This window comes from Halichoerus grypus, chromosome 7, assembly GCF_964656455.1.
Source record: "Halichoerus grypus chromosome 7, mHalGry1.hap1.1, whole genome shotgun sequence".
NCBI lineage: Eukaryota > Metazoa > Chordata > Mammalia > Carnivora > Phocidae > Halichoerus > Halichoerus grypus.
The window spans coordinates 39,455,186-39,480,742 of NC_135718.1; the positions used below are offsets into that span (position 1 = coordinate 39,455,186).

At 40.0% G+C, this 25,557-nt stretch overlaps 1 protein-coding gene across 3 annotated transcripts in view; it reads left to right on the top strand.

The window, feature by feature from the left end:
* ERCC6 (ERCC excision repair 6, chromatin remodeling factor) overlaps positions 1-25,557 on the top strand; it is a 72,323-nt gene that overhangs the window by 27,686 nt on the left and 19,080 nt on the right. For all 3 annotated transcript variants that reach the window (XM_036073511.2, XM_036073536.2, XM_078077448.1), the window contains 4 exons: positions 4,407-4,565; positions 11,488-11,623; positions 22,184-22,354; positions 22,721-22,897. In XM_036073511.2, the coding sequence (XP_035929404.1) occupies positions 4,407-4,565; positions 11,488-11,623; positions 22,184-22,354; positions 22,721-22,897 (643 nt within the window). The remainder of the gene's footprint in view (positions 1-4,406; positions 4,566-11,487; positions 11,624-22,183; positions 22,355-22,720; positions 22,898-25,557) is intronic.

A 25,557-nucleotide genomic window follows, 5' to 3' on the forward strand; every position in this document is an offset into this window, starting at 1 on the left:
AGCTGTGTGATAGATGCCTATAGCCTACATGGCCTGGGCCAGTCTCCCGTGATGAGTGTAAATACTGAGGCACATTTTCAGTCTCATCACTCCTGGGATTTACTTAACAAGATACTTTAGGAAGGCTTCTTTGATGCATATAGGAAGTTAAGCCATTAAGTAGCTACTTTCTGTTTAGTAGCATCACTTGGTAGTTGGGTGTGGGATGTAAACTTCTTTCTTTGAGATGATTATGCTTAATCTCCTTCATAGATTCGGTTGTCTGCCATGCCTTAAACTTGTGCAGGATGTCTATTTAAAAATAACATGCTTTTTATATTTCCTTTCAAAGGGCTTATATTATAGTTTTAACTTTTACCTCAGTGAGGGGAGGGTGGGCAAAAGGAGTTGAGAGTAGTTATTTTATACCACTAAATGTATAGGAAAGCTGAAATCCTAAAAATGTGAAGTGTCTTGGTTGGGCTGCCGTAACTGGGCAGAAGCCAGCCTATGTAGAAATTCAAATCTGAATCGCTCTAGTGATTTTTGCAGACAAATCATTCTTAGCCCAGAGAGGTGGCTACTTTGTTTATTGCTTCTCCCAAGTGAAAATTAACTATGGAAGGGTATGTAAACAACATTTATTGACAACTCTTTTTATCTTCTCTAAAGTGATTGCTTATTAAGGAACAGTCCAAATAGTGTCAGTTTGTACTAGGAAAAGGAATACCCAAATTATAAATTAAATTGATTTAATGAAGAAGGATACTTCTGCATGTGTAGTAAGTTGGTATATATCCTTAAGAGTCGAGTCGAATGTGCATTGTTGTATAAGTGTGAGATTTTCTGCTAAAGAAATTTCAGTTACTAGAACCAAACTTTGCTTACTAAGAGTATATAGGCTTCGGTGTATTGACTATTAACCCTATAGTAGTTAATGTAAATACATGTCATATTTGTTTGTTTTAATTAGTCTTCATTACACATTTCTGGAAAATATTTTGTGTTTCATTTCTCAAAAACAGGTTTTTAAATATTTCATAAGTGCTATTAAACTTCTGTTCCTTTTCTTCTGCTGTATGAAAAAAATTAATAGGATTGATAAGTTTCCATTTTTCTTTTATGATTAAATTTTAGCCAGGCCAGTTTAATTTTAAGCCATAGATATTTTTTTGCTGTATTTACTGCACTCTGTGGAATTAAATTAACAGGGTATAGTTGTACGCAAGGGAGTCAGAGGTACAATTATCCATTTAAGTGCTATTTTCTGCAAGATCATGTTTAACTTTTAAAATTCTATTTTGAAAGTTTGCCCAGCAAATGCATTCATCTGTATAATTTAGCAATCAAATGACAGACTTCAATCTTTTGACCTTACTTTTAGCCACACTAGCAAATGCAATCTTGGGTTAGTGTGACAATGCCAAGATACACCAATTATTTGTGGTTATTTTGTGATACTTCAGTCTCATGGGGGAAGCAGAGTATGGTCATTTTTTTTACTATTGTACAATAGTTTGTAAAAAATCTTTACAAGGAGTAATTTTTTATATGCTTTTCAAAGGTTCTGAAAACTGTATTCTGTAACCTGCTTTCATTTGAAGTATGTCATTGTTTATAGTGTTTATTAGGAAATCAAAGCAACAAAACCTAAGTTAGTTAGTGGCACTGCTGAAACCAGAACCCAGGTCCCCTAACTCCTCCTCATCCAGCGACACACACCCGCCAGCCAGTGTGCTGATGCGACCTGAGGGCCTTTGTAGAAAGGAAGAGCCACTCTTTGCCATCTTTGTACGATGTCCCAGTTGTTGGGGATTTCCATGTAGTGATGTGACTTATAGGGCCACCTAGTAGATATTTTTCCTTAAACCATTTCTTTAGTGTTAATCATTTTATAAACACGCAATCATATGCTCTTGGAGATTACATTTGTTGATGAAGAGACGCCCATCACACTACTCTTGCCTCTCCTGGGTCACATAGGATGCAGTTGTCTTAATGCCCTCCTAAACTCCCTTTGGGATACCGTGCAGGTTGCCACTTCCTTTCATGGTTTCTCAGGGTCTCCTCTAAGGATTTTCCCTGCCTTAAGTTGATTGGCCCCAAACAGAAAGAGGTGTTGGACCTGTGGTAGGGGGAGGCGGTGTGGTGTAGTGGCGGAACACTAGAATGATCACTGGGAGATTTTGGTCCTTACTCTGCCTGGAGGAGTTGCTCCCATATTTGTTCTCCACCTCAGTAAAAGGAGGTTGATTAACTAGTATTTAGTGCTTCTGATCATACATCAGTTTTTTGTACTACATCTTTATCCACAGCTGAGATTGGTCCAGTGTAATGGTTCACAATCAGCTTTTAGTCTAGATCAGGTGTTCTCATCCTCAGCACAACTGACATTTTGGATAGAATAATTCTTTTGTTGTAAGGACTATTCTGTGCATTGTAGGATGTTGAACAGCATTTCTAGACTCTACCTCCTAGATAACAATTGTACTTTATCAGTTTGAACGACCAAAAATGACTCCAGGGATTGCCCAGTGTCCCCTAGGGAGCAAAATAACTCCCCATCAAGAACTGCTGGTCAAGATTATCTCTAAAGTAGAGTCACTTTGGAAGGAGAGGTTCTGGATTTCAGTTCAGGCTTGCTCATTTTTTTCCTAGCAGTATGATCTTTGGCAAGTTACTTAACCTCTACGTGCTTTCATATCCGAATATAAAATGGGTTGCTCATCTTTATGTAGGGTGGTTGTGAGGCTATATCCAAACCACGTGGCCCTCTGCCTCCCCAGCAGTTGGCTTCTTAAGGAGTTGGTTAGCCATTATTCTCTGATTATGTACCATGTATTAATAGAACTCATCCTTCTTCCTCAATTCAATGATCTTTTATCCATATAAGACTTCACCGTGTTTTGATTTTTACTCCTCTTCTTCAGGGTGCATATTCAGTGTGTATAATATCAAACTTAATAAGCAACAACATTCTCATTCAAAGTTTTCCTTATATGATAGATAGTAATAGCAACAGCTAGAGGTAAACTTCTGGAATTGATTCTAGGGGAAACTACTTCCCCTAGTAGTGATTAAGAGATGAAATAAAACTAGTTCAACAAGGACTAGAGTTCACAGTGAGATTTTAGGTAGACATACCACACAAACTGGAGTAAATATCGGGCCAGTAAACCAACAACAAAACCACCTGTGTTTAAGATGGGAAGCTCATCAGCCTTGGTATTTTCTTTGGGGAAAAAAAAATCTTTAGATTTCATGGTCTTTTTTTTTTTTTTTTTAAAGATTTTATTTATTTGACAGAGAGACAGACAGAGAGGGAATACAAGCAGTGGGGAGTGGGAGAGGGAGAAGCAGGCTTCCCGCTGAGCAGGGAGCCTGATGTGGGACTCCATGACCTGAGCCGAAGGCAGACGCTTAACAACTGAGCCACCCAGGTGCCCCTAGATTTCATGGTCTTTTAAATATTTTTTGCCTTAGATTGGTTTTTAAACTTGGCATATAATTTTCATACCATTCTATGATGTTGTTTTTCCTTAACTCTCAAAAATTCTTCTTGCATTAATCCTTTTTTTAGCTTCATTTTTTTAGATTATAGATTGAATATGCCATTGATGGAGAAAGGAAAATACCAACTTTGTTTTTAGAGAGGAACATATTATTTTTCTTTGTCTTGTACTCCTTATTTAAAATTTTAATAGCTCTGATCTCTCTGTATTTATGATAAAGCCCCGGAATCAAGTTCTGCTTTAAAAAATTAAAAAGACTTTTTGTATTGTTGAGTCTTTAAACTGTTCTTTTTTGCATCTGCTAATAATACAAGAGAATCATCTGTCATGTACTAATTTTGTGAGCAGCCCTTTTATTCAGACTTGTTTATGGCCTTAAAATTCAATTAAATTTTTCCTATAAAAGATAATACAATTGTCAAGTGACTTTTCAACAGTATATGATGTAAATTGTGGTGTTCTGTCTCTTGCTTTTTGATGCTGTTGAGATAGAAAAAGTAAACGTTAATGCCTCTTTTTTCATAGAAAAATTGTTGGAACTTTATAGAACTAAAAGTATTTGAGATTTTTTTCCGGAAAGATACTGAATAAAATATAATAAATTTATGCTTGTTTACCAAGCTATTTCTAATGTTGAAAAAGAAATGAAATAGTCCCTAACTACCCGGGTCATCTATCAGTTTAATTAGAAATGTGTTAACATGTTCTATAAAGAAAAATTTGTGATTTTATGCCTAGGTAATCAAAAATGTATGACCTTATAAATATAATACTCATGTAAAACACACATCCGGCATGTTTCTCTGACTGGTACTAGAACCTAGCCAAATGATTAATTCATGAGTACTTTCTGTTATGATCTGTATCATCCACCATTTGCCATTTTCTCTTTCTTGTTGGTGTTTGTTGTTGTAGGTACCAGCAGACAGGTGTTAGGTGGCTGTGGGAATTGCACTGCCAGCAGGCAGGAGGAATTCTGGGAGACGAAATGGGATTGGGCAAGACCATCCAGATAATTGCCTTCTTGGCAGGTCTGAGCTACAGCAAGATCAGGACTCGTGGTTCAAATTACAGGCAAGTGCTCCTCTGCAGACTGTCAGTCTGTGGAGCTCAATTAATATTTCATCAGCTGTATTGCTGTGGAGGAGGGTCTTGTGAATTATTGATGACATTTCAATTACAATATTCCTTTAATTCTTTTAGTGGGGGACATCAAAGGAAAATTTTTACGAGACAATGGAGCTGTAGGGCAGGAGAAATTAAACATGTAACGCTTTTAATGAATTCCAGGCATTGATGCTTCATTTTGCAGATGAGCCCCACTAGATATTTTGGGTCAATACAGTGTCTAAGGTTAGCTTCTACAAATGGATTGTTTACAAACTCAATTATGTTAATATCGATAGTTTACACAATATGGAATTTTAAATTGGGCATAATACCTTTAGTTCCATTTATTAAATTTTACATTAAAATATTTGTTCTGGCAGGAGACCAGGTGAGCATTACAGTAAATACAAAGTCTGTTCATGGGGAAAGTTGGAGCTTTGGAGAAGCCATTCTCCCGAATTTCTTTTATAATCAGTATGTGCGATAGCATTTACAGATAGTGGTAGTTTTTTTTTGTTTGTTTGTTTGTTTTTTTACATGACATTGTCTGCTCACTATGGTTTCTTCTCCCTCTCCCAGTCTTCAAGAATTTTATATCAACTCTAAAGCCAAAGCCTAAATGATTGCCTAAAATGATGGAAAATTATGTTTAGATTGTGATCTTTATTCTCTTTAGGAATTTAAATGAACTATTAAAGCTGTGGTATTCAGAAAGAATCAACATTTAAACTGTGTTAGTTCAGTATGTTGGGACTGAAATATTTTATCTTGAAATACAGTGAGTATTTATTTACATACTGAAGCTGTAAATTGGCTTTATGTAAATCAGTATTGGTAAAAATAATACGAGGTGAATTATGTAGGATATTTATCTTGAACCCAGAAAATCTGAGAGCTCCTTGGATTCAAGTAGGTTTATCTAATGAGTAACAGCAAGATATTTACCAGATGGTTATGTTGTAGCAACCTCAGACACTCACTAAATAGGGTTTGGGGACACCTTTAACATAGTGCCAATGTGCCGGAAGCTAACAACTGCAGAAAGTGACTGTCCTGCACTCGGGTTTAGCCCCAGAGAAACGTTTAGTATGGAGCCAAATGCAAACCATAAACTATTGAGTAAAGAACTTTTTTTTTAATCTTAAAAATAGTGCTTTTTTTAATTTCTTTTCCATTAATTTAACAGATCATACTTTTCATGAGGAGTATTTGAAGTTCTAGAATATTTTAGGAATATTTTATATGATGTAGGAAAGGGAAAAAACATTTAGAGATTTTAAAATACTAAATGCTTTGTTGTTATTACATGGAAGTTGTATTGAAGCAGAGGTTTTCCTTCAAATATTATAATTCTATTGCATATTTTATTTGGAACCGTGAAGACATTCCAGCCCAAGGGAAAAAGAGTTGAAAATGAGCATTTAGTGTTTTCCTATCTATGAGTGTCATTAGTTTAGCATTTGCAAAAGTGCTTTCTCTGTTTTAAATAAGCTCTTTGATTGACTTGGCTCTGCATCTCTACCTGGGTATTTTTTGTTTGTTTGTTTTTTTTTGGATAACTAGAATGCCCCAGGCTGCCCTAGATTGTTTCTAGGAGTGTCTTTCTTTCCTTAAATGATTTCTGGGATTTTCTTATTTCCCATCTCTTATCTTTCCTTCCCTTCCTGTTATCATGAAACTTGTGTGGAGTCTAATACTCTGGGCCTACGAAAACTCAAGTCATCCCTGCAGTGTAGTTTTGATCTAAAAATTAAAACATGCTCTCCAGAGTGGCGGCAGTCCTACTAGGAGTGAAGGCAGGGCTAATAATGAGCAGCAGCTGTAATCAATTAACTATCAATGCTCATATCCTTTTTTCCATAATGAAATAGTGTGGCATGTTGGACGATAGCCCAGGTTGTCTTTATTAAAATAGTATTGGTAGAAGTGGCTTCCCAGAATGCAGATGTATCAGCCAACCAGGCTCTTTATGAATAGAGGTGTGCTGGGGAGCTTGGTCCCCTCCACTTCCATGTGCCAGAGCAAATTGTATCATATTTTTCTCACAATTTTATAACCTGTCCACCTCTGCAACTAGATGAACTTGGAGTTCTTCTCTGTGTTTATGTCCTAAAGAAAAAGAGACGAATCGTCAAATGAAGTTCTCAGTGAGCTGACATGGCTCATTTTGGCTATTTACATTTTCTCGGAACCCCTGTGAGCTGTAGATTTGGGGGCCCAAACTTGAGATGGTCTTCGTGTTACAATTTTATGGTCCATGATCATTGAAACAGTGTAAGTCTCTGGGATACCAAGAAGAAACTTCATGGTAAAGAAGTTTTTTTGGTTTTGTTTTTTAATGTGTTTTGCATGTGTGTTTGTTTTTAAAATAGGGAGAAGCTTATTACATGCAGTTATAAAAATCTATACTGGTGTTTGTGCTCCCAGTTCATCATGTATATACTACTTTCTCTTCCCTTCTACTCCCTTCTCTGCCATTCATACTACAATAGGTCCCCTGAATTTCATGATGAGGAAATAAATTATTTACCTTTCAAACTTCAGTTAACACTTTAAAGCCTTGGATATCATTTAGTAAATTCCTGGTTACAAACAACATGGCCTGAACAAGTTAATGAACTTTCAAAGGTAAATATTTTACTTTGTAATTCCTCGTAATAAGTTCTAGCCTGTGGATAGCAGGATTTCCATCTTGTAGGTTGAAGTATTTGACCATTGGAGCTATTGGCTTGTCCTAAACTCATTAGATAATCAATGCTAATCAAAGATGAAAGGAATTTTAGCCAGTTTGGTAATTGATGCTAATCACTCTAGTACATTTAGCCGTTTCTTATTTTCATCTCACTGGTTTTGAGGGTTGGAAAAGGGTGGTTCAGTTGATGTGACTGTTAATGGATTTGATTGCCCCTCCTGTGGTTCAGGAACAATCTAGGTCTGCTCCTAGATTTCCACTCAGTGTGAAAACCTCTGTAGTCTTCTAATAGCGGGAGAATGGCAGAAATGAAAGGGCACCATAATGCCAGATATGTGTTCAGCTAGAATAAAATATTGGCCCTAAATGACACAGTGTGAGTCATCAGTGTAGCTGTTCGCATTAAGCATGTGGTAAAAAGAAAAAATGCTATATAGCTGAATAAAGCATGTGTATATATTTATGCTTATTTGAAAGTGACTTTGTTTGTAAATATTTTAAACAGGTTTTGATTGGTTGTTTCCTAATCCCTGCTAAGTGCATATTGATAATAACTCTTGTTCCCTATGGAGGATATAAAGAAGCTGGTGCATTTAATCCTTTTAGAAAGAAATATTGTCATGGAAGGGGCCAGAGCAGAGTCATGCCATCCCCAGGGAGCTTGAGGGGACGCCTGCATGGGACCTGCCCTTAGTGAGGAGCAGAGCCTGGCTTGGGAATTCTTTGGGAAATGGAAAGTCTGTTGTAGCTTCTACTTCTTGAGCCCTTAATATGGAGCAGAGGGGCAGGGGCAGCAGCTATAGCTGAAGGGTGAGAGGATTTAGAAGTGGATGGAGGCAGTTTGTCACATTGGAATATAAGGGTGAGCCTCATTTCAGTTATGGCTTGTTTCTGTATTAGAACTACAGGTATTTTTGAGTTGTGTGGAAGATTATTTTTAATATTTCGAGCACTATGTGATTTACTCTGAGTGACTTACAAAAAATTTTTTTAAGTTCAGAAATTATTTACTGAGCTGTAGCAAAAAAATAAAAATTACCCATGATTCCCTAACTCAAAAATAATCTCTTTTAACATTTCAATATATTTTCTAACAACCTTTAAGAAAATGTTTTCGTTTAATAAAGCCAATATTCATTAATTACATCCCGTGGTCTCGGCATTTGAAGAAGAGGCCATTCCTACCCTCAAGGGGCTTAGGAAGGATCTAACGCACAATTACAATACAAGTGATGCATGTTATGGTGGGGTTAGTATGGGGTCCTAACTAGTGTGGATATACCAAGGAAGGATGTTTAACTCATCCAGAGAGAAAAAGGAAGGCTGTAAAAGAACCTCGGGCTAAAGCACAAGTAGATGGCAGCTAGGATAAGGGGTAAGAAGGGACAAGGGGAATTTCGAGAGATCAGAGGAATACACACTTTGTAGGAACTGAAGACAGTGCTGGCAGTAGGAGTGCTGAACCACAGAGGCAGATGTTGGGGGTGGGGGCAGTGAGAGAGGTGAGGCTGAAGAGGTGAGCAGAGGTCAGTCCTTGTGGTCTCATAGGCCAGCTTAAGGTGTGTAGATTATTCAAGAGCAGTGGGCAAACATTAAAGCCTTTCAAGCAAAGGGATGAGACATTCAGATTTTGCTTTTTTGAAATGTCTGTGCTAAAAAGTGCAGTAACCTAGGTAAGAGGTGATAGTGGCCAGACCTGGAGTATCAACAGTGTAGATGGAGAGACAGGGTGCCTTTCTTGGAGGCAGACATGACATGAACTCAGTGTAGGTTGAGTAGGTAGAGAACAAGAGGGACAGATAAGTGATGAAGCATGGATTTTGAATTTGGGCACTTCGATAGTGGGTGACAGTTCTTTCCATTGGGTTTGGAAACATGGGAAGAGGGCGAGGTGGGGGAGGATGATGTGTGATGTTGTGGGGGCGTGTAAGTGGAGAGCCAGCAATTAGACATCCAAGCGTATGGTACTTTGGAGTTCAGGAAAGAGATCTGGGCTGGGGACCTAGATTTGGTGTCATCCGTGTAGAGGGGGTAATTGCAACTATAGGAATTAATGAGGTAACCTGGAGAAAGTAAGTGCAGTGTGCACCTAGCTTCAGATATTCAACATCCTTGTTGGGCTTTTAGAAAAAGGTGGGGCAGGGGGAGAGTGGCAGTGATTCTGCCCCAGAGTGAGCGAAAGGTAGGCCCCATGGCCTCAGCGTCCTCAGTCAGTCTTGGCTCCCACTTGCCTCCTGTAGCACAAGCTGAGCATGAGTCTAGTGCTGAATTCCTGGAGATAGTCTGACTTTTGCTTAATTTTCATCTTATGTACCAACTGGTGCCTAGCTCCCAGCAGGACTGAGGAAGAAGTAGGCACAGTAATGGGACCCTTGACATAGTGGGGTATGGGCTCTGAGGCAAAGGCAAAGGGATTGGTCACACAAGAGGACGGGTACTTGTTCTACTATAATGGGGGGAAGGAAGGCAGGATGGTGCACATGCAGTTACCTGTGGTATGCAATGTATTAGGATATTTTGGCTGCAAGTAGGCAAAACCTTATGTTGAGTCAGATGTTCACAATATATGTGATACACCTAGGAACCTACAGAGGAGGTGGGCAGTAGACATAGCGTGATCCGCAGCCCAGTGATGTCATCAGGGACCCAGGGACTTCAGTTTTCTCGTAACGTCAGTTATCCTGGTGGCCATCAGATCTCCGTGCACTGTAGCCCAACTGCCCGGCAGCCACTGGGCTACACTTCCTTGTTCACATGCGGTAGGAGAGACCAGAGAGACAGCTCTCCCCCAGCCTGGAATGGAAGTCCTTCCTTCCTTACCCTGAGTGAGCCAGTCTTACCAGGCCCCGAGTGGGAGAGTGAGCAGTGCCGGGGTGTGTGTGTGTGGGGGGGTACTGTGTGCTGACAGCTGTGTATGAACCTGGGTTCCTGCTTCTCCCGTCTTTCCACCAAGCGAGGCAGTGGTCAGAATCCCATCAAGTACAAGTGTGGGAAGGAAGAGGGGACACCCGCACAAAGTCATGGTTCTGTTAGGAAGGAGAGAGGGAGAGATAGATGTTGAGATAGTGGCCACCACCACCTGTCTACCAGCTCTCTGTGTGAAAGTGAGTTGGAGTGATTACATAAGTAGTTTTGTTTTTTAAAAGACTTCTTATGAGCATTTTTCCAGGTTTTTAAATATTCTTCAAAAGTGATTTTAATGGTTCTGTGATATTCTATCTTATTTAATAAGCCCTTACAATATTTGCTATATGGCACTGTTCTGAACACTTTATAGGTATTAATTGAATTAAATCTTCATTTAACCCTATGTGATCAGTACTATTATTACTCCCGTTTTAAGATGTGAAACTGAAGTTCAGAGAGGTTAAGTAATGTGCCCAAGATCATGCAGTTAATGTGTGCAGAACTGGGGGGTTTCAGACCCAGGCAGCGCTCCTAACGACTAGCTTGTGCTGAATTAAAGAAATGGAATGGTTTGTTCGTCCCTTGTCTTTATGGACGTTTAGGCGGTGCCCACTTTTTCCACAGTGTAGATAATGCTCCAGTGGATATCCCCGTACATCAGTGTTTGTTTGGGACTGCTGGGTCAGTGGGTGACTGCTATTAAGCCTCTCGCTGTGTCGTGCTCTGCTGCTTCCCATAAGAATAGCACAGCTGCACTCTTGCTATGGGCTTTCCAGGGGAAGTGGTCACTGTGATGCGCGCCCCCCCATGCAGAAGCGAGCAAGCCACAGCGTTCAGGAGATTGACTGTAGGCATTGCTGCGTCTGCTGGTAACCATGGTGCCTTGGGCATGCCAACCTTCAGAGCCCCCGAGCACGGCAGCATTTCTGTCCTGCTTACTTCCCACGGCTGAGAGGTTGACTGAAATCGTGTGGGTGAAAACTGCTAAGATTCTCTTAGGTTTGAAGAGATACGTAATGCTTTCCCTCACCTGGAATAGAAGAGGAAAGGAAAGTATTTTTGTTAGTAATTTTTGTTTCATTTTCTTTTACTTTACTCTAGATTTCACTTACTGGGTGTTAACCTCAACGGCTTTTTCTTTAAAGAAAATATCAATAAATTTCCATAGCTAGGCTTTTCTTTTTCAGATGGTTACCTTTCTATTTGTTTATTTTTCTTGTTTTTTGGCGGTTAATCATCCATGTATTGTCATTCATGGTTGTGTTTTCTTGGACGTTTTGGGTGCAGGTTCAAGGGGTTGGGTCCGACTATAATTGTCTGTCCAACGACAGTGATGCATCAGTGGGTGAAGGAATTTCATACATGGTGGCCTCCATTCAGAGTGGCAATTCTACATGAAACCGGCTCCTATACTCAAAAAAAGGTAACACTACAATACTTCAGTACCTGTTGGTTTGCTTGGTTTTAAACGTCTCCATTTTACATATTTGTTTTTCCTTTGATCCCTGTATTTCTCAGATATATGTTCCTGTGTTTCTTTTATGCATTACTGTTACTGATGTAATTTAGAGCTCTGTATTTTCAAAACAATTATGAATGTAGGCTTTATCATTCTAACAGTTCATAGTGGCCTTGAGACGTGTTTGTTGTCCAGCAAAACACAACTGGGCACAGACAGGGCACCCCGAGCCTGCTAGTGTGAGTGGGACCATACAGTGGGGGCTTTGAGAGCAGTTAACTAGTTGGATTTGGGCCATTAGTGGCTTTCCATAGTTTTAGGAAAGTGTAATGTAATAACTCTTCATTGGTAAATGCATTTAACATGCTTTTCAACATATTTTTAATGAATAAAAGAACAACCTGCCATTTTGAGAATTTCCTAATTTGTTGCTTTTCCTATTGCTTTTTTGTTAAATTGTGTTCTCTGAATCTGTGGTCATCATGTAAGCACAAGCACTGTATTTTGAATTTCTTCACTAATGTGTAATTTTAGTCACATGATTAAAAAGGAGGTTATTTGTGCTCAAATGGGTAGCACAGAGAGGTTGTATTATGCTTTTTTAATTCTCAGCTCTGACCATCCAGACTGTTTGCTGAATAGCTGATAATTTCCCTTCTTCACTGTGGGTTTGCAGGTTGTTTTATTGACACGAAGTGGCAGTTTGCTATGAATTCTTTCTTTCCCAAGTCTTTGGAGCTCTTGAGTGAGCTCTTGTGGACTCACACGAGAGCAGCATGCCTGAAAGAGCTACTGAATGTTTGCCTCACTGAGTTAGACACATGTGAGCTCCCGAACTCCATTGTTTCTGCAGTTTCGCCCAGTACCCCTTTCCTCCAAACTCCCGTTTTGTTCACGATCATGAGTAAGTGCAACTTTTGATAGAAGTCAATCAGGAGTATCTATAATTTGGTAGCTCAAGTTTGGTGAGATGGAATCTTGCTTATACTAGCTGCTGTTAAACCAACTGACTTTGCCCTGAATTTTAAATGATAAATGGAAAACAAACTGAGTTAAAATAATTAATGAAGTAGGGTTAATTCTGTGGACAAAACGAAACAAAAGAAAACAGTGATTTTTAACAGCATAAAAATAACCATTTAGATTGTTTTTCTAGTCAAACCAAATTGTTGTAAATACCTTTTTTGTCACCCTCCTAAAACATTTTTGATGCCTTTTTTCATTTCCATCGTCTGTTGACATTTCTTAATGTTTTGTATTGCAAAATCCAGCAGGATTCGTTACTTGATGTTTCTCTTTAAAAGGCACATTTTCCATATGTTCCCCTTTATCTCTTTTGGGCTACTGAAGGGCATATATTCACTTTCACCTTTATCATAGCTTACCTGCATTTCCTCTTTTATTATAACCTGAAGAACTATCTTCATGTAAATGAAATGTCTCTGTTGGTGCCCTGCTTCCTTGTTTGGAGGGCAGAGCTTTAGAGAATAGATATTTCACTTTTGTTTGCAGTGATTCCATCTTCTGAGGTTGTTTTGCACATACAAACACATGCATATATGTGATTGTTCATAATTTTTTTGGTGCTTTACAGTTTGCTAAGGACCTTAACTTGAAGTTTCTTATTTAACTTTTGAGGAAAAGCAGTAGACATGTGTTTTTCCTCTGACCCTTAATTAACTCTGTTTCTTTTCCATTATAAAGTATCCCCGATCCCTAAAGATGTAAGTTGGCATGCAAAAGACCAAAAAGGTGTTCGTTTGCATCTTACAAACCATACTCCTGACTTAGAAACACAGTTTATTATTTATCATTGTTAATATCAGTTTATTATTTGTGATGAGGACACATTAAAAATACATTAAGTCCTTTGCACAGACCTTGTTAGTAACACTTCTAAGATCAGAGCTCCAGCTGCTAGATTCAAACACCAAAGTGACATTTGATACCTTTGCTCCTTCCTTTTGATATTTGTTCATGAAGATCTTTGTCACCACCCCATGCACACCTGTTGGCTTGCAGATACTGTGTTAGATTACAGTTAAATATGTTTTTTAATCATGTTTCAAATATTCTGTCTGACCTCTAACCCAGCATCTAATGCTTGACTTCCTTTCTGTCCTTATCAGCTGAGATTCTTTTTCTCCATGGGGGAGCTTTCTGTGCCCACGGGCCTGTCCAGATAATGGTGCTCTGGCATAGGGACATTCAGTGCTGGAGAAAATATGGAAGAGAAGAGAATTTCTCTTTAGAAAAGTTAAAAGTACTAATTCAATAATTGTTCTGCTTATCATTCAAGTAGATTGTCTTTATTTTCCTAATGATTTGTTGTGGCTGATAGGACATAAAATTTTGAAAATTAAAAAAAATTTTCATTTAGAGCACAGGCATCAGATGGTCACTTTCTGAATGGAACGCATCCGTCATTCTTCTTCCTTACATTGCCTTTTAGCTTCCTACTTCTCTCACCATGTGACCCTGTATTATCTTTGTTAGTACTCTCTTTGATTGACAGCATAATTTAGAATTATCAAATGCAAACCCAGCAACCATGCAGAAAAATATGTGGCTAGTATTTTCAACCAAACAATCAAATCAGATAAAGACATTTTCAGTCTTCTGGATCTTCTTTTAATGGTCAGTTGAAATCTCATTTCATAGGAATCTAAGATTTTCCTTTTCTCATGTTTTATGATCCCTTTTTTCTAACATAGAGAAACTTGGTACATGAGTTGATTAACATACATTTATTGAGTAACTATAAACATGACATTGCAGGTATTTGAGGCTGTTAGGGCTCCAAAATATGGATGTGATGTTTTTAACTGACCTTGAAAAACTAGCCATTTTCTTGGGGAGAGAAAATACCTGAAAAGATAATAAAAGAAGGCAGTTTTGTGGTACTTATCTCATAACTCACAGTGGGTGGTGGCATCTTTACCACTGTGTTAAACGAAGTTTATTTAATTATTAAGGACCCTTTTTTTCAATTTGTTGGAAGATGTTTAATGAGAAATTTCTTGCTTGTATTCTGAACCAGTAGTCACTTTGTCTCTCCCACCTTTTCCTGTTATATCCTACAGATATAGTAATTCTGTGGAATATTTTTGATAATTCAAAGAGTTTTATCGCATTTTGACAAACCTGTGGCATTTAGGGGCATAAGAGTGGGAAATGCAACAATAGCACAAAGGTTCCAAAGGGTAGCTTTTATCATTACCAGATCAGGGTTTGAATCTTGGATTTGCCATTTTATAGCTTTGTGACCTTGAACAAATCACTTAGCTTCTCTGAGCCTAGTTTGATCTCCAAAAAATGAGTATTTTTTGGTAATTTTGTGAAGAGTTGTTGAGGGTAATAGGTATGCATGAGAAGCTTAGTGTCGTCCATGGCGTGTAACATTTACTCAGGTAATTCTTACTGTTAGAAATAAAGAATGTCGTAGACCCATTCTTCTCGGTAGTCAAAAGAAAAGATTGCTGTTTCTGACTGATACAATATAAATACTTGCTAGCTTGAAGGTTCACACTTGCTTTATCAAACATGTTCGTGGGCATTCACGTCTAGACCTTTTTTTTTCTCACATCCAGATGCATCTGGCCCCAAATGGATACAATGAAATAGCATGCTAAAATTCTTTTTGCGAAACACAAGGTGTGACTAAAGACCAAACGACAGGAAAACATGGCTGTTTGATGAAACTGCCATCACGTGTTGTTTAAAAAGGCCCGTTTTCTGGAACACTAGTCAGAGGACTTGGCTTTTTAAAGAGCTGGAAGGGAGTCAGGCAAAAACATAGCAAATAAAAGTAGAAAAGGGCCACATGGTCCCTCAAGCATCCTAAATATTTCAGGCCCATTCCAAGTACACAAATTATAACACAAAGTGATGTAATTCCTATTAACTTGAGAGACGATGTATACACCTGATACACGAAATGATAGATGCTATATGCTTGTTCTGTGAGGTAGATTGTAGAATTATGTTGCTGGAGCCCCTTTTTTCTTCGTTGTCAGCACAAATCCTTGTTTATTAAAGATTTAGCTTGAAGGAAATTTTAATTAATTACAGGTGCCGTAAATCCTGCCCGGGAAGCCGCGCTGTGTTTCCCGTGAATGGCCTTCCTGTGCCTGTGCTGCAGCCCGCTCGCCCCGCTGCCTGACAGTGTGATTTATGGCTCTTGTTTTCTACCGGTCCGCTGTTTGCCCTCTAGGAGGGATCGGTCTCCTGAGCCTCCATAATAACAGCAGCGCTTTCACAGACGTCTTTTAATGACAACCGCACTGCATTCAGTAAGTCAGGCTAATTGCAGATGTACCCTATTAATTGCAAAAACTAGGAGAGGTTACATATTTTACAAGCTTTTAATTTGAAACCGCCCGAGATGATTTGTCTTAAGTGTTTGGATAGAGACGTCCGTAATATTCAACAATTCGCCATTATTGAAACTCCAGTCTAGGCCGTTACAGAATTCTAAGATTGAATCAGGTGAAAACAAATAGTCTTAGGTGATGTTTTTACCCAGTGGCCGTTAAGTGGAAGTTACATTGTCAATAGGGACATTAAAAAAAAAATTCTTATGCTTCTTATGAAAGTGTCTTTTTGATTATTACTCATCATCATACATCTTTCTGAATATGGTAGAAATTGTGTATTTCTATGGCTTAACATCACAGAATTTTCCAAATCAACTTCAGTCCTTATTAAACATGCAAAAGAAGCTGACCATGGTGCCAGTGGTGCATATTTGAGAGACTTGGCATCTCATTTGCTCAGCTATGGTGAAGTGGCGTCCAGAATCCAGTTCAGGGTGGCATTCCTTGGTGGGTGGGGGCATTAAGGGAATGGCCGTGGTGAGTCTTTGCATCCAGCAGTTGCAGGAGTTCCAGGGTCCCAAGCAAGTGGATGCACATTTGCAGGGCCTGGCTACGACGCAGTGGACATTTCATAAACGTGGGTGGTAATTTGTCCTCTGTTGGTTTTGAAGCCCCAAACATTGGTAGTTGTTTTCATCCCCCCTCATCTCTGTGTGTGCACAGAGCTCCAGGCCTAGAGGAGAGTTGGGCACGGACATTCTCGGTTTCGGTCCGCTGCCTTCTTGGGTCCTAGCTGCTTTATGACTTCTAGCAGCCACTGCTCTCCTGGCGGGGAAGATGGGGGTAGAGTTGTGGCAGCTGCCTGTCCACAGTCTCCGTGGAAAATTTAGGCGCAGAGGAGCTCTTAGCATCAGCTCTGGCTTCTGAAAGTCCCGGGACTGGTGGGATGAGGCGTGCGAGGTGGAGCAGCGCATCTTTGCACGGCCCGCTTTTCTTCATGGGCACTAGAAGCTGCATCGGGGCCTGTGGTGGTGGATTAGCAGTGTAGTCAGGGCGAAGGGGAGGGAGGCGAGTCCAGGAGAAACCTGGCTTGTGTTTGGAAAGCTGTGAGCCCTGAGGTTTTTACTGTGCATTCACCGTAAGGTACAGAGTTGGGAAATGGTTAATCAGCTGTGGTCTTCAATGTAGGACTGTGCAGGCATTGAAAACCAAAACTGTTCATGAAAACCATGAACAGGAAGACTGCAAAGTAGTGGTCATAATAATAATATAGCTCTCCCCGTTGAACCTTTAATACGTACCGGGTACTGGGTATCGTAGTTGTTCTCTAAAGCAGTTCTGTGAACTCGCAAGTTTTGAGTGGGTATTAGGACATGAGAAAGTCATTTCTCCCTCTTTGTTTTTCTCTTTCAAAATGTTTTTGGCTCTTATTACACCATTTTATACTCTGTTGAGTTAAAAAATACTCCAATCCTAGTTTATTAACATAATATTAAAATCATTTTTGAAGATGTTGAATTTTACAAAATTAGCATAATTGTGATTACATGAATGATTGCATTAGGTTTCCTGATACTTCGCTCTTCTTATATTCCTGTGATGAGCCTTATTAGGTTAATATACGGCTAGATTTTATTTATAAGTCATGGATCTCTAGTAGGGAGTACACGTGTAAGTGTGGTGTGTCTGTTAGTTTTGAAAACAGGGTTTTGCTAGCCTTATAGTAATGAATTGAAATGCGTCCTTTCTTTTCCTGCATTTTGGAATAGTTTAAACAACAGGATGGTTTCCTACATTGCTCATGAAACCCTTTGGGTCTGGTTGACTTTTGGTGAGAAGAGCATACCATCTTTTTCAGGTTCTTCAGTAATTGGTCTGATCGGTTTGTCTCATTTTTCTTGGGTCCATTTTGGTACTTTATTTTTTTTTTTAACAGTTGTCCTCTGTCAAAGTGTTCAGGGTTTTGGCATTAGCTCGCTAGGGGCAGTGGTGAGAAGACACATTTGTGTAGTATCTACATCTGGGTTGCGCTCTTTTGACCTTCTCACGCTGTGCAGCTGAGTCTGTTCTTTGGGCTGACTTGACAGAGCTTTGTCTGTTTTGTTTTTTTCAGTGAGCTATTTCATGTTATGCTTTTGCAGTTCTGCCAGTTTTGTTTTTTTTATGGTCCACTAAGTTTTGTTTTTATCTTATTCTCTCATTTTCCTTTTTTAGCAGATTGCATTGACTGACTGCTCAGCTTGCTTTTAGCCTCAGTGGCGTGTGAGGAATGAGTATTCCTTGTGTGGTCAGAAACTCTGCTGATAGCTCTTAAAAGGAGCTCATGGATGGTGGTGCTCAGATCATTTGTATCTTAATTTTTGACCTCTTGTTTTCTTTAATCTTAACTTTCTCTCTTCTGGTCTGTCAAACTCTGGGAGGCTGCGCCTGGTCCCCTGCAGGTGTGGATGTCCTGCTTCGTCAGTGCAGCTCTGAGGGCTTTGCACCCCTGGTTTGGTGCAGGGCTTGTTGGTAGGTGAAGGTGTGTGGCTCCTCCTCCGGCACGCACTGTCGCCTTTAAAATATAAAATATCCCTCTCTGTTTCTGTTCAGTTCATTTTGTCTGCTATTTGTATTTCTAGTTCTGCCCTGTTTCTGTTTGCATTTCTTGGGTAATTCCCATATTTTCAGCTTTCAGTGCCAGGCTCGTTTTGGTCTAAGGGTTTGGCTGTATGTACCCCCTGGAAAGTCTTGCTGCTAATAACCCACTGTCATTGTGGAGACTTCTGGTATACTTAGTCTGAAACCAGCAATCGTATTTTCTGTTTATTGTATTCTCTGTTTTCCTGATTTTTTTCTATTTTCTTTTAGTTTTTTCCCCTAGAGTGGTTTGATAATTACATAGTCTAATTCTTGTATTTATGTGGAAGTAGCAGCTATGGATCAGTAGATGGGCTTGTTTTTTTTACAAATGTAATCCAACCTGTTTTTCTTTCATAGTTAAAAGGCAGACAGTGTCATAGGGGAAGGGAGGGAAAAATGAAACAAGACGAAACCAGAGAGGGAGACAAACCAGAAGAGACTCTTAATCACAGGAAACAAACAGAGGGTTGCTAGAGTGGTGGGGGGTGGGAGGGATGGGGTGGCTGGGTGATAGACATTGGGGAGGGTATGTGCTATGGTGAGCGCTGTGAATTGTGTAAGACTGATGAATCACAGACCTGTACCCCTGAAACAAATAATACATTATACGTTAATTAAAAAAAAAAAGCAGACAGTGTCTGTCACTTGTGCTCCTTTCTACCCTTGGATGGGGCAGGATTTTTAGTGTACTTTTATTTTCTCCTGTTCTTACTCTAGGTTTTGTTAAATAAGAATTATAGTGGCACTTAAAAATATATCCCTTTTTATACTTTAGATTTATTCTTAATAATATTTACTTACTGTTTTAATACAGGTTTCCCTGCTGTCCAAAAGTAGAGCATTCCTATAAAACCCGAAATGGCTTGAAGTGAAGAAGCACTTACCATTAATTTATATTGAAAAGTTCTTGAGCTTTCCTAGACCCAAACAGTAACCTCTCTTAGGCTTTTCTGATACCTTAGGACACATCTTGCTAACATGCACAAAATAAATCGAGATAATGCATAGGTGTTCATAGATCCAGTTCAAAGCTACAGCGCTTGCTGCCCAGACGCTGAGTGTAGTTCCCGGGCAAGGAGCTTGGTGGCGCCACTCTCGTGCTCGGGGTGTGCGCTGCCTCTATAATGGCTCACTGCGAAACAAAGACAAAAACTCACCTTTTTTCATAAAAGTGAAAATCCTTTTTGGCTTTCTTTTGGTCGGCAAAAACAGATACTAACGTAGGTCTTTTGTAAAAGTGAAGAAGCTAACTGAACTTTGGAAAAGCAGAGAATACGTGTAATTTTTTTTAAAGAACTGGTGTATGTATTACATATAATTTTCCCTTAAATCTTTTTATTCTTTCGCGGTTAAGTATGAGGCAGCGTTGCCTAAGATTGAGTTAATACTAGCTTTGGAGTTGGCTCCCTGTCTACGTTCAAATCATGACTCCACCACTTCCCAGCTGTGTGACCTGGTGTATTATTACAGTTTCCTCCCCTGTAGACCAGGGGTTTGTAATAGGACCTCTGTCCTGTTTCAGGGGCTTGCTGGGAGTGCTCTGTCTGTGATGAGCATTCTGGGTCAGGGAGCTCCGCTGTCTGCTGTTCTGCAGGCGCTGTGCGTTCCAGGCACACTTTCTTCTGCCCTTGGAGAGGGACTGTGTTCTTTCAGTGACCATACCTCTGCCCTGGCTGGATATATAGTGTACTGTGCCTAGCCTCTCTCTGGCTGGTTTATTTTCTGTTTTTGCCTGTCTGGAGGTGGAATTTATTTTTTCTGTCAAGCATGACTGCCAGTTTGGATCAGTGCAGAATTCCAGGGTCAGAGCGTTTCCCCTAGAATTATGGAAAGATTGTCTCTTTGCTTTCTGACAGTTCAGAGAAACAGAAGAGTTATCCAGCTCAGGTGGAGTATTTTTCCTCTGAAGGGACTCTTTTCTTCTTCTGTTTTGTTCTGACTAGAAGCTACAGCATTTTCTCTTTACTTTTGGAATTCTAGTAGGTATATGCCTAGGTATAGGTCTCTTTTCATTGTTTCTGCCTGACACTTCATTAACGTTTTGCTCTATAGACTCCTGTTTCTCTTCAGAATTTTTTCCTATCTTTTAAAAAAATCATTGTTTTTATATCCTTTTGTATTCTCTCCTCCTGGAATTCCTGTTCCGTATCAGTAGAGTGCCTGGATTTGTCTTCTTGTCTCCCTGGCTTTTCTCTCATTTTCTTTTTCTGGCTTTAAAATAAAAAATCACTTCCCATCTATCTTGTTGTTTTAAGTTTAACAAGAATTGACACAAAGAATATTTTAGAAAAATAAATATTGGGTAAGTGTTTACATATGATAACTTTTTCTAGTCTTCTTTTGAGGGCCCTCCTCTTTTTTTTTTTAAATTGTTATGTTAATCACCATACATTACATCATTAGTTTTTGATGTAGTGTTCCATGATTCATTGTTTGCATATAACACCCAGTGCTCCATTCAATACGTGCCCTCTTTAATACCCATCACCAGGCTAACCCATCCCCCCACCCCCCTCCCCTCTAGAACCCTCAGTTTGTTTCTCAGAGTCCATAGTCTTTCATGGTTCGTCTCCCCCTCCGATTTCCCCCCCTTCATTTTTCCCTTCCTGCTATCATCTTCTTCTTCTTCTTCTTCTTCTTTAAAACATATAATGTATTATTTGTTTCAGAGGTACAGATCTGTGATTCAACAGTCTTGCACAATTCACAGCACTCACCATAGCACATACCCTCCCCAATGTCTATCACCCAGCCACCCCATCCCTCCCACCCCCCACCACTCCAGCAACCCTCAGTTTGTTTCCTGAGATTAAGAATTCCTCATATCAGTGAGATCATATGATAATGTCTTTCTCTGATTGACTTATTTCGCTCAGCATAATACCCTCCAGTTCCATCCACGTTGTTGCAAATGGCAAGACTTCATTCCTTTTGATGGCTGCATAATATTCCATTGTATATATATATACCACATCTTCTTTATCCATTCGTCTGTCGATGGACGTCTTGGCTCTTTCCACAGTTTGGCTATTGTGGACATTGCTGCTATAAACATCGGGGTGCACGTACCCCTTTGGATCCCTACATTTGTATCTTTGGGGTAAATACCCAGTAGTGCAATTGCTGGGTCGTATGGTAGCTCTGTTTTCAACTTTTTGAGGAACCTCCATACTGTTTTCCAGAGTGGCTGCACCAGCTTGCATTCCCACCAACAGTGTAGGAGGGTTCCCCTTTCTCCGCATCCCCACCAACATCTGTCGTTTCCTGACTTGTTAATTTTAGCCATTCTGACTGGTATGAGGTGGTATCTCATTGAGGTTTTGATTTGGATTTCCCTGATGCCGAGAGGGCCCTCCTCCTTAATAGTAGATCTAGTAGTCCGTGTTTACCAGTTACAGATTGATGAAACATAAACTTTCAGTGCTGATAATGTATAATTGTAATCATATGTATTATGATTGTGTGCATATTTTAAAAATGCATTAGATTATATCATTGAAAGGTTGCCATTTAAAGAGTCATGCTCATTTAGTTTATTTAAATGAGCTTATTTAAAACTGGCTTTACCATTTTATCATCATTTTAGGAGAAACTAATTCGAGATATTGCTCATTGTCATGGCATTTTGATCACTTCTTACTCCTACATTCGGCTGATGCAGGATGACATTAGCAGACATGACTGGCACTATGTGATCTTGGACGAGGGGCACAAAATTCGAAATCCAAACGCTGCTGTCACCCTTGCTTGCAAACAGGTATGACCTTTTTTATAGCAAGGGAGATTTCCAGGTGGAAATAATGCAGAAAATTTTTTATTCTTGCCCATAATCATGGTTTTAAAAATTCTCATTGTTCACATTACTGACTGTCTCTCGTAGGGGTCAGTCATTAGAATGTAACCAGATCCAACTCTCATCCCTGGTATTCAGCTTGAACAATAAGAAAAATTCTTCCCTGTTTATTTTTCTATATTGCATAAAACGTATACATTTTGGAGATGATTAAAATGATACGTAAAAGTGTTAAATAACCAGGATTGTATGGGAATATTTTGGGGTGGGGATGGTGATCATCTCTGGAAAAGTGAATTTAATAAAAAAGTGTTTTCTTTCCCCAATTAGTTCCGCACCCCTCATCGCATCATCTTGTCTGGCTCACCGATGCAAAATAACCTCCGGGAGCTGTGGTCGCTCTTTGACTTCATCTTCCCAGGAAAGTTAGGCACATTGCCCGTGTTCATGGAGCAGTTCTCGGTCCCCATCACCATGGGGGGATATTCAAATGCCTCCCCGGTGCAGGTAACGTATTAGGCAGGTGACATTTCTAGGTGTTTTAATATTTAAACTGTTCCTACTTAATACTATACTTTGTAGTCAAGTCATTCGTAAGATAAGGGAAATGGCCAAGCTTATAAACTGGTACCTGCCAAAAATCACAAAATTATTTTTGCTTGACACCTCATATTTTTCCAGATGAGTTTTAAAAAATCATGTAATATATTCAAAACCAGTCAGAAATTATGAAACAAGAATGAATCAGTTCTGGACACTATATAATTTAGTGCATCTTCTAAGATAGTGTCAAAGCTTAGCAAAGGGGAAGCCAGGGAGGATTGAGTTGTTCAGAGAGGACCCAATTCTGGGAAAACAGGCCAAGAAGAGTGGGGGCATTCTAGGTTAGGGCAGTGGTGTGAACACAGCCGTGTTGTGTGGCCACCGGCCACAGTGAAGAGACGTGCCTGATTGCACTGGGGATGCTTGTGGGGTAGCATGGAAGGTGTGGATGCCAGACATGGGGGCCTTGAAAGGGACGCAGAGGCTCTCAGCCAGCGAAGAGCCACCGAAGGTGTCTGAGCAGGAGGCTGCAAGAGGGCTGCTCTTGGAGGGTCCTTCAGGCTGCAAGTGGTGAGGGACCCCCAGGAATTGTTAGGGGTGAGGGTGATGAGGACCTGGACCTGGACTTGGGTGGTTCTGAGAAAGAAGGTGGAGAGCAAAAGTTCCAAGTGGCATCATTTTCCGTAGAACAAACAAGATGTGGGGGCCGCTAAGATAAAGGAAATGGGGTGGAAGTGGTGAGCTTGCTACAGCTGACCCCTGAGGTTTTAGACCTGGGTGACTGGCAGAAGTTGGGGGAGGGGGTTGTCACAGACAGGAACATCAGGACGCTGACCTGAGGGCAGTCTGTGGCATGTGGAGGCAGACCTCAGCCGTGGTGAAGGGCACAAGCCCTCAGGTGGGGCCTGCACCCACCAGGTCATGACTGAACCAGAAATAAAGCCATCTACCAAAAGAGACATTTACATGTTTAAAAATACTTAGAGAAAGAATTTTGGACCTTTAAAATTAGGGGATTGTCAAAAATCGTTTTAATACTTGAGATGGAATGACTTATAACTAACTTTTATAAGAGCCCCTCTTCTTCCACGGAATCCCTGCTGTCCTTCTCTTATACCATTCTTTTAGAAATTTTATTTTGAAATAATTTCAAACTTAACAGAAGGTTGCAAGAATTAGAAAAAAACTCCTGTGCTCTTCACTAGATTCACCAGTTGTCAGCATTTGCTAACATTTTGCCACATTTACTTTATCTTTCCTTCCTTCCCTCCCTCCTCCTTTCCTACTTCTCTGTACACGTGCACACAAATTTATACTGTTTGTTTTTCCTGACTCATCTGAGAGCAGGTTGTAGACATTATGTCCCTTTCTTCCAAGTCCTTCAGTGTGTATTTCTTAAGAACAAGGACATCCCCCTACGTAACCACAGTAAAAACATCCAAATCAGGAGGAAATTTAACACCGATACAATTCTGAGGTCTGTAGTCATTCACATCTTGCCAGTTGTTCAAGTAGTTTCCCTGTCTCTTTAATCCTCCTTTAATCTGCAACAGTTCCTCTAGTTTTGTTTTAGCTCTCGTGACTTCGATATCTTTCCAGACTATGGGCCTTGTATTTTGTAGAATGAGCCTCACTTTGGGTTTGTCTTCCATTCTCTGTGACTTGTGTTTCTCCATGCTTCACTTCTGGAGGCACATGCTGTTGGTTTATCCTTCATGGGTGGTGACAATTGGTGGTATCTGATTACTGGGGTAAGGTGGTATTTACCAGATTTCTAAACTCTTCAAATTAACCGCTTCCTTTGGAATTAATAAATCACTTGTAGGGATAGACTTGGAGACCCTGTAAATATGGTCTCTTTCGTCCTTATGTTAGAAGTCTGTGTACTTACCTATTTTCCCTTTGTAGGTATAAGGTCTTTGGGAGCAGAACTGTTGGGTTTTTTTATTTGTTTGTTTTGTTTTAAGATTTTATTTGTTTATTTGAGAGAGAGAGAGGGAGACAGAGCACGAGCCAGGGGGAGGAGGTAGAGGGAGAAGCAGACGTCCCACGGAGCAGGGAGCCTGACGTGGGGCTCGATCCTAGGACCCTGGGATCATGACCTGAGCTGAAGGCAGACGCTTAACTGACTGAGCCACCCATGCGCCCCAGAACTGTTGTTTTATATTCGCTTTTTTAAGTCCATGGTTGCCGTGAGTTACTGAATCCCAAGAAGATCGTCTGTGAGCAGATATTTATTGTGTCAGGCTGGGGCTAAAATGATGAGAGGTGGCTGGCAACCAGAACCTTCCCTTGAATAGTGTTCTCAGTCCAGTGGGATTATCATAATGAGGACTGTGATCAGGGGAGATATCCAATATCAGAGCTTGTGGGAGTCAAGAAAGGCTTCTTGGCAGAGAAATGACTGTGCTAGGCTGAGGAAGGTGAGGGGGAGAAACATTAACTACCAAGAATATGGCCTGCTTCTTGGCTTTGCATGTTAAGCTTAGATTTTAGAACTGAAAAGAAAAAAATAAAGAACTGAAAGAACCTCCTCATTTCTTGCTCAAGGTTATTGAGACTCAGTGGTTTGGTGAATGGCCTAAGGTCCCTCAGCTTTGGAATAGGCAGAACTGGGGAGTAAT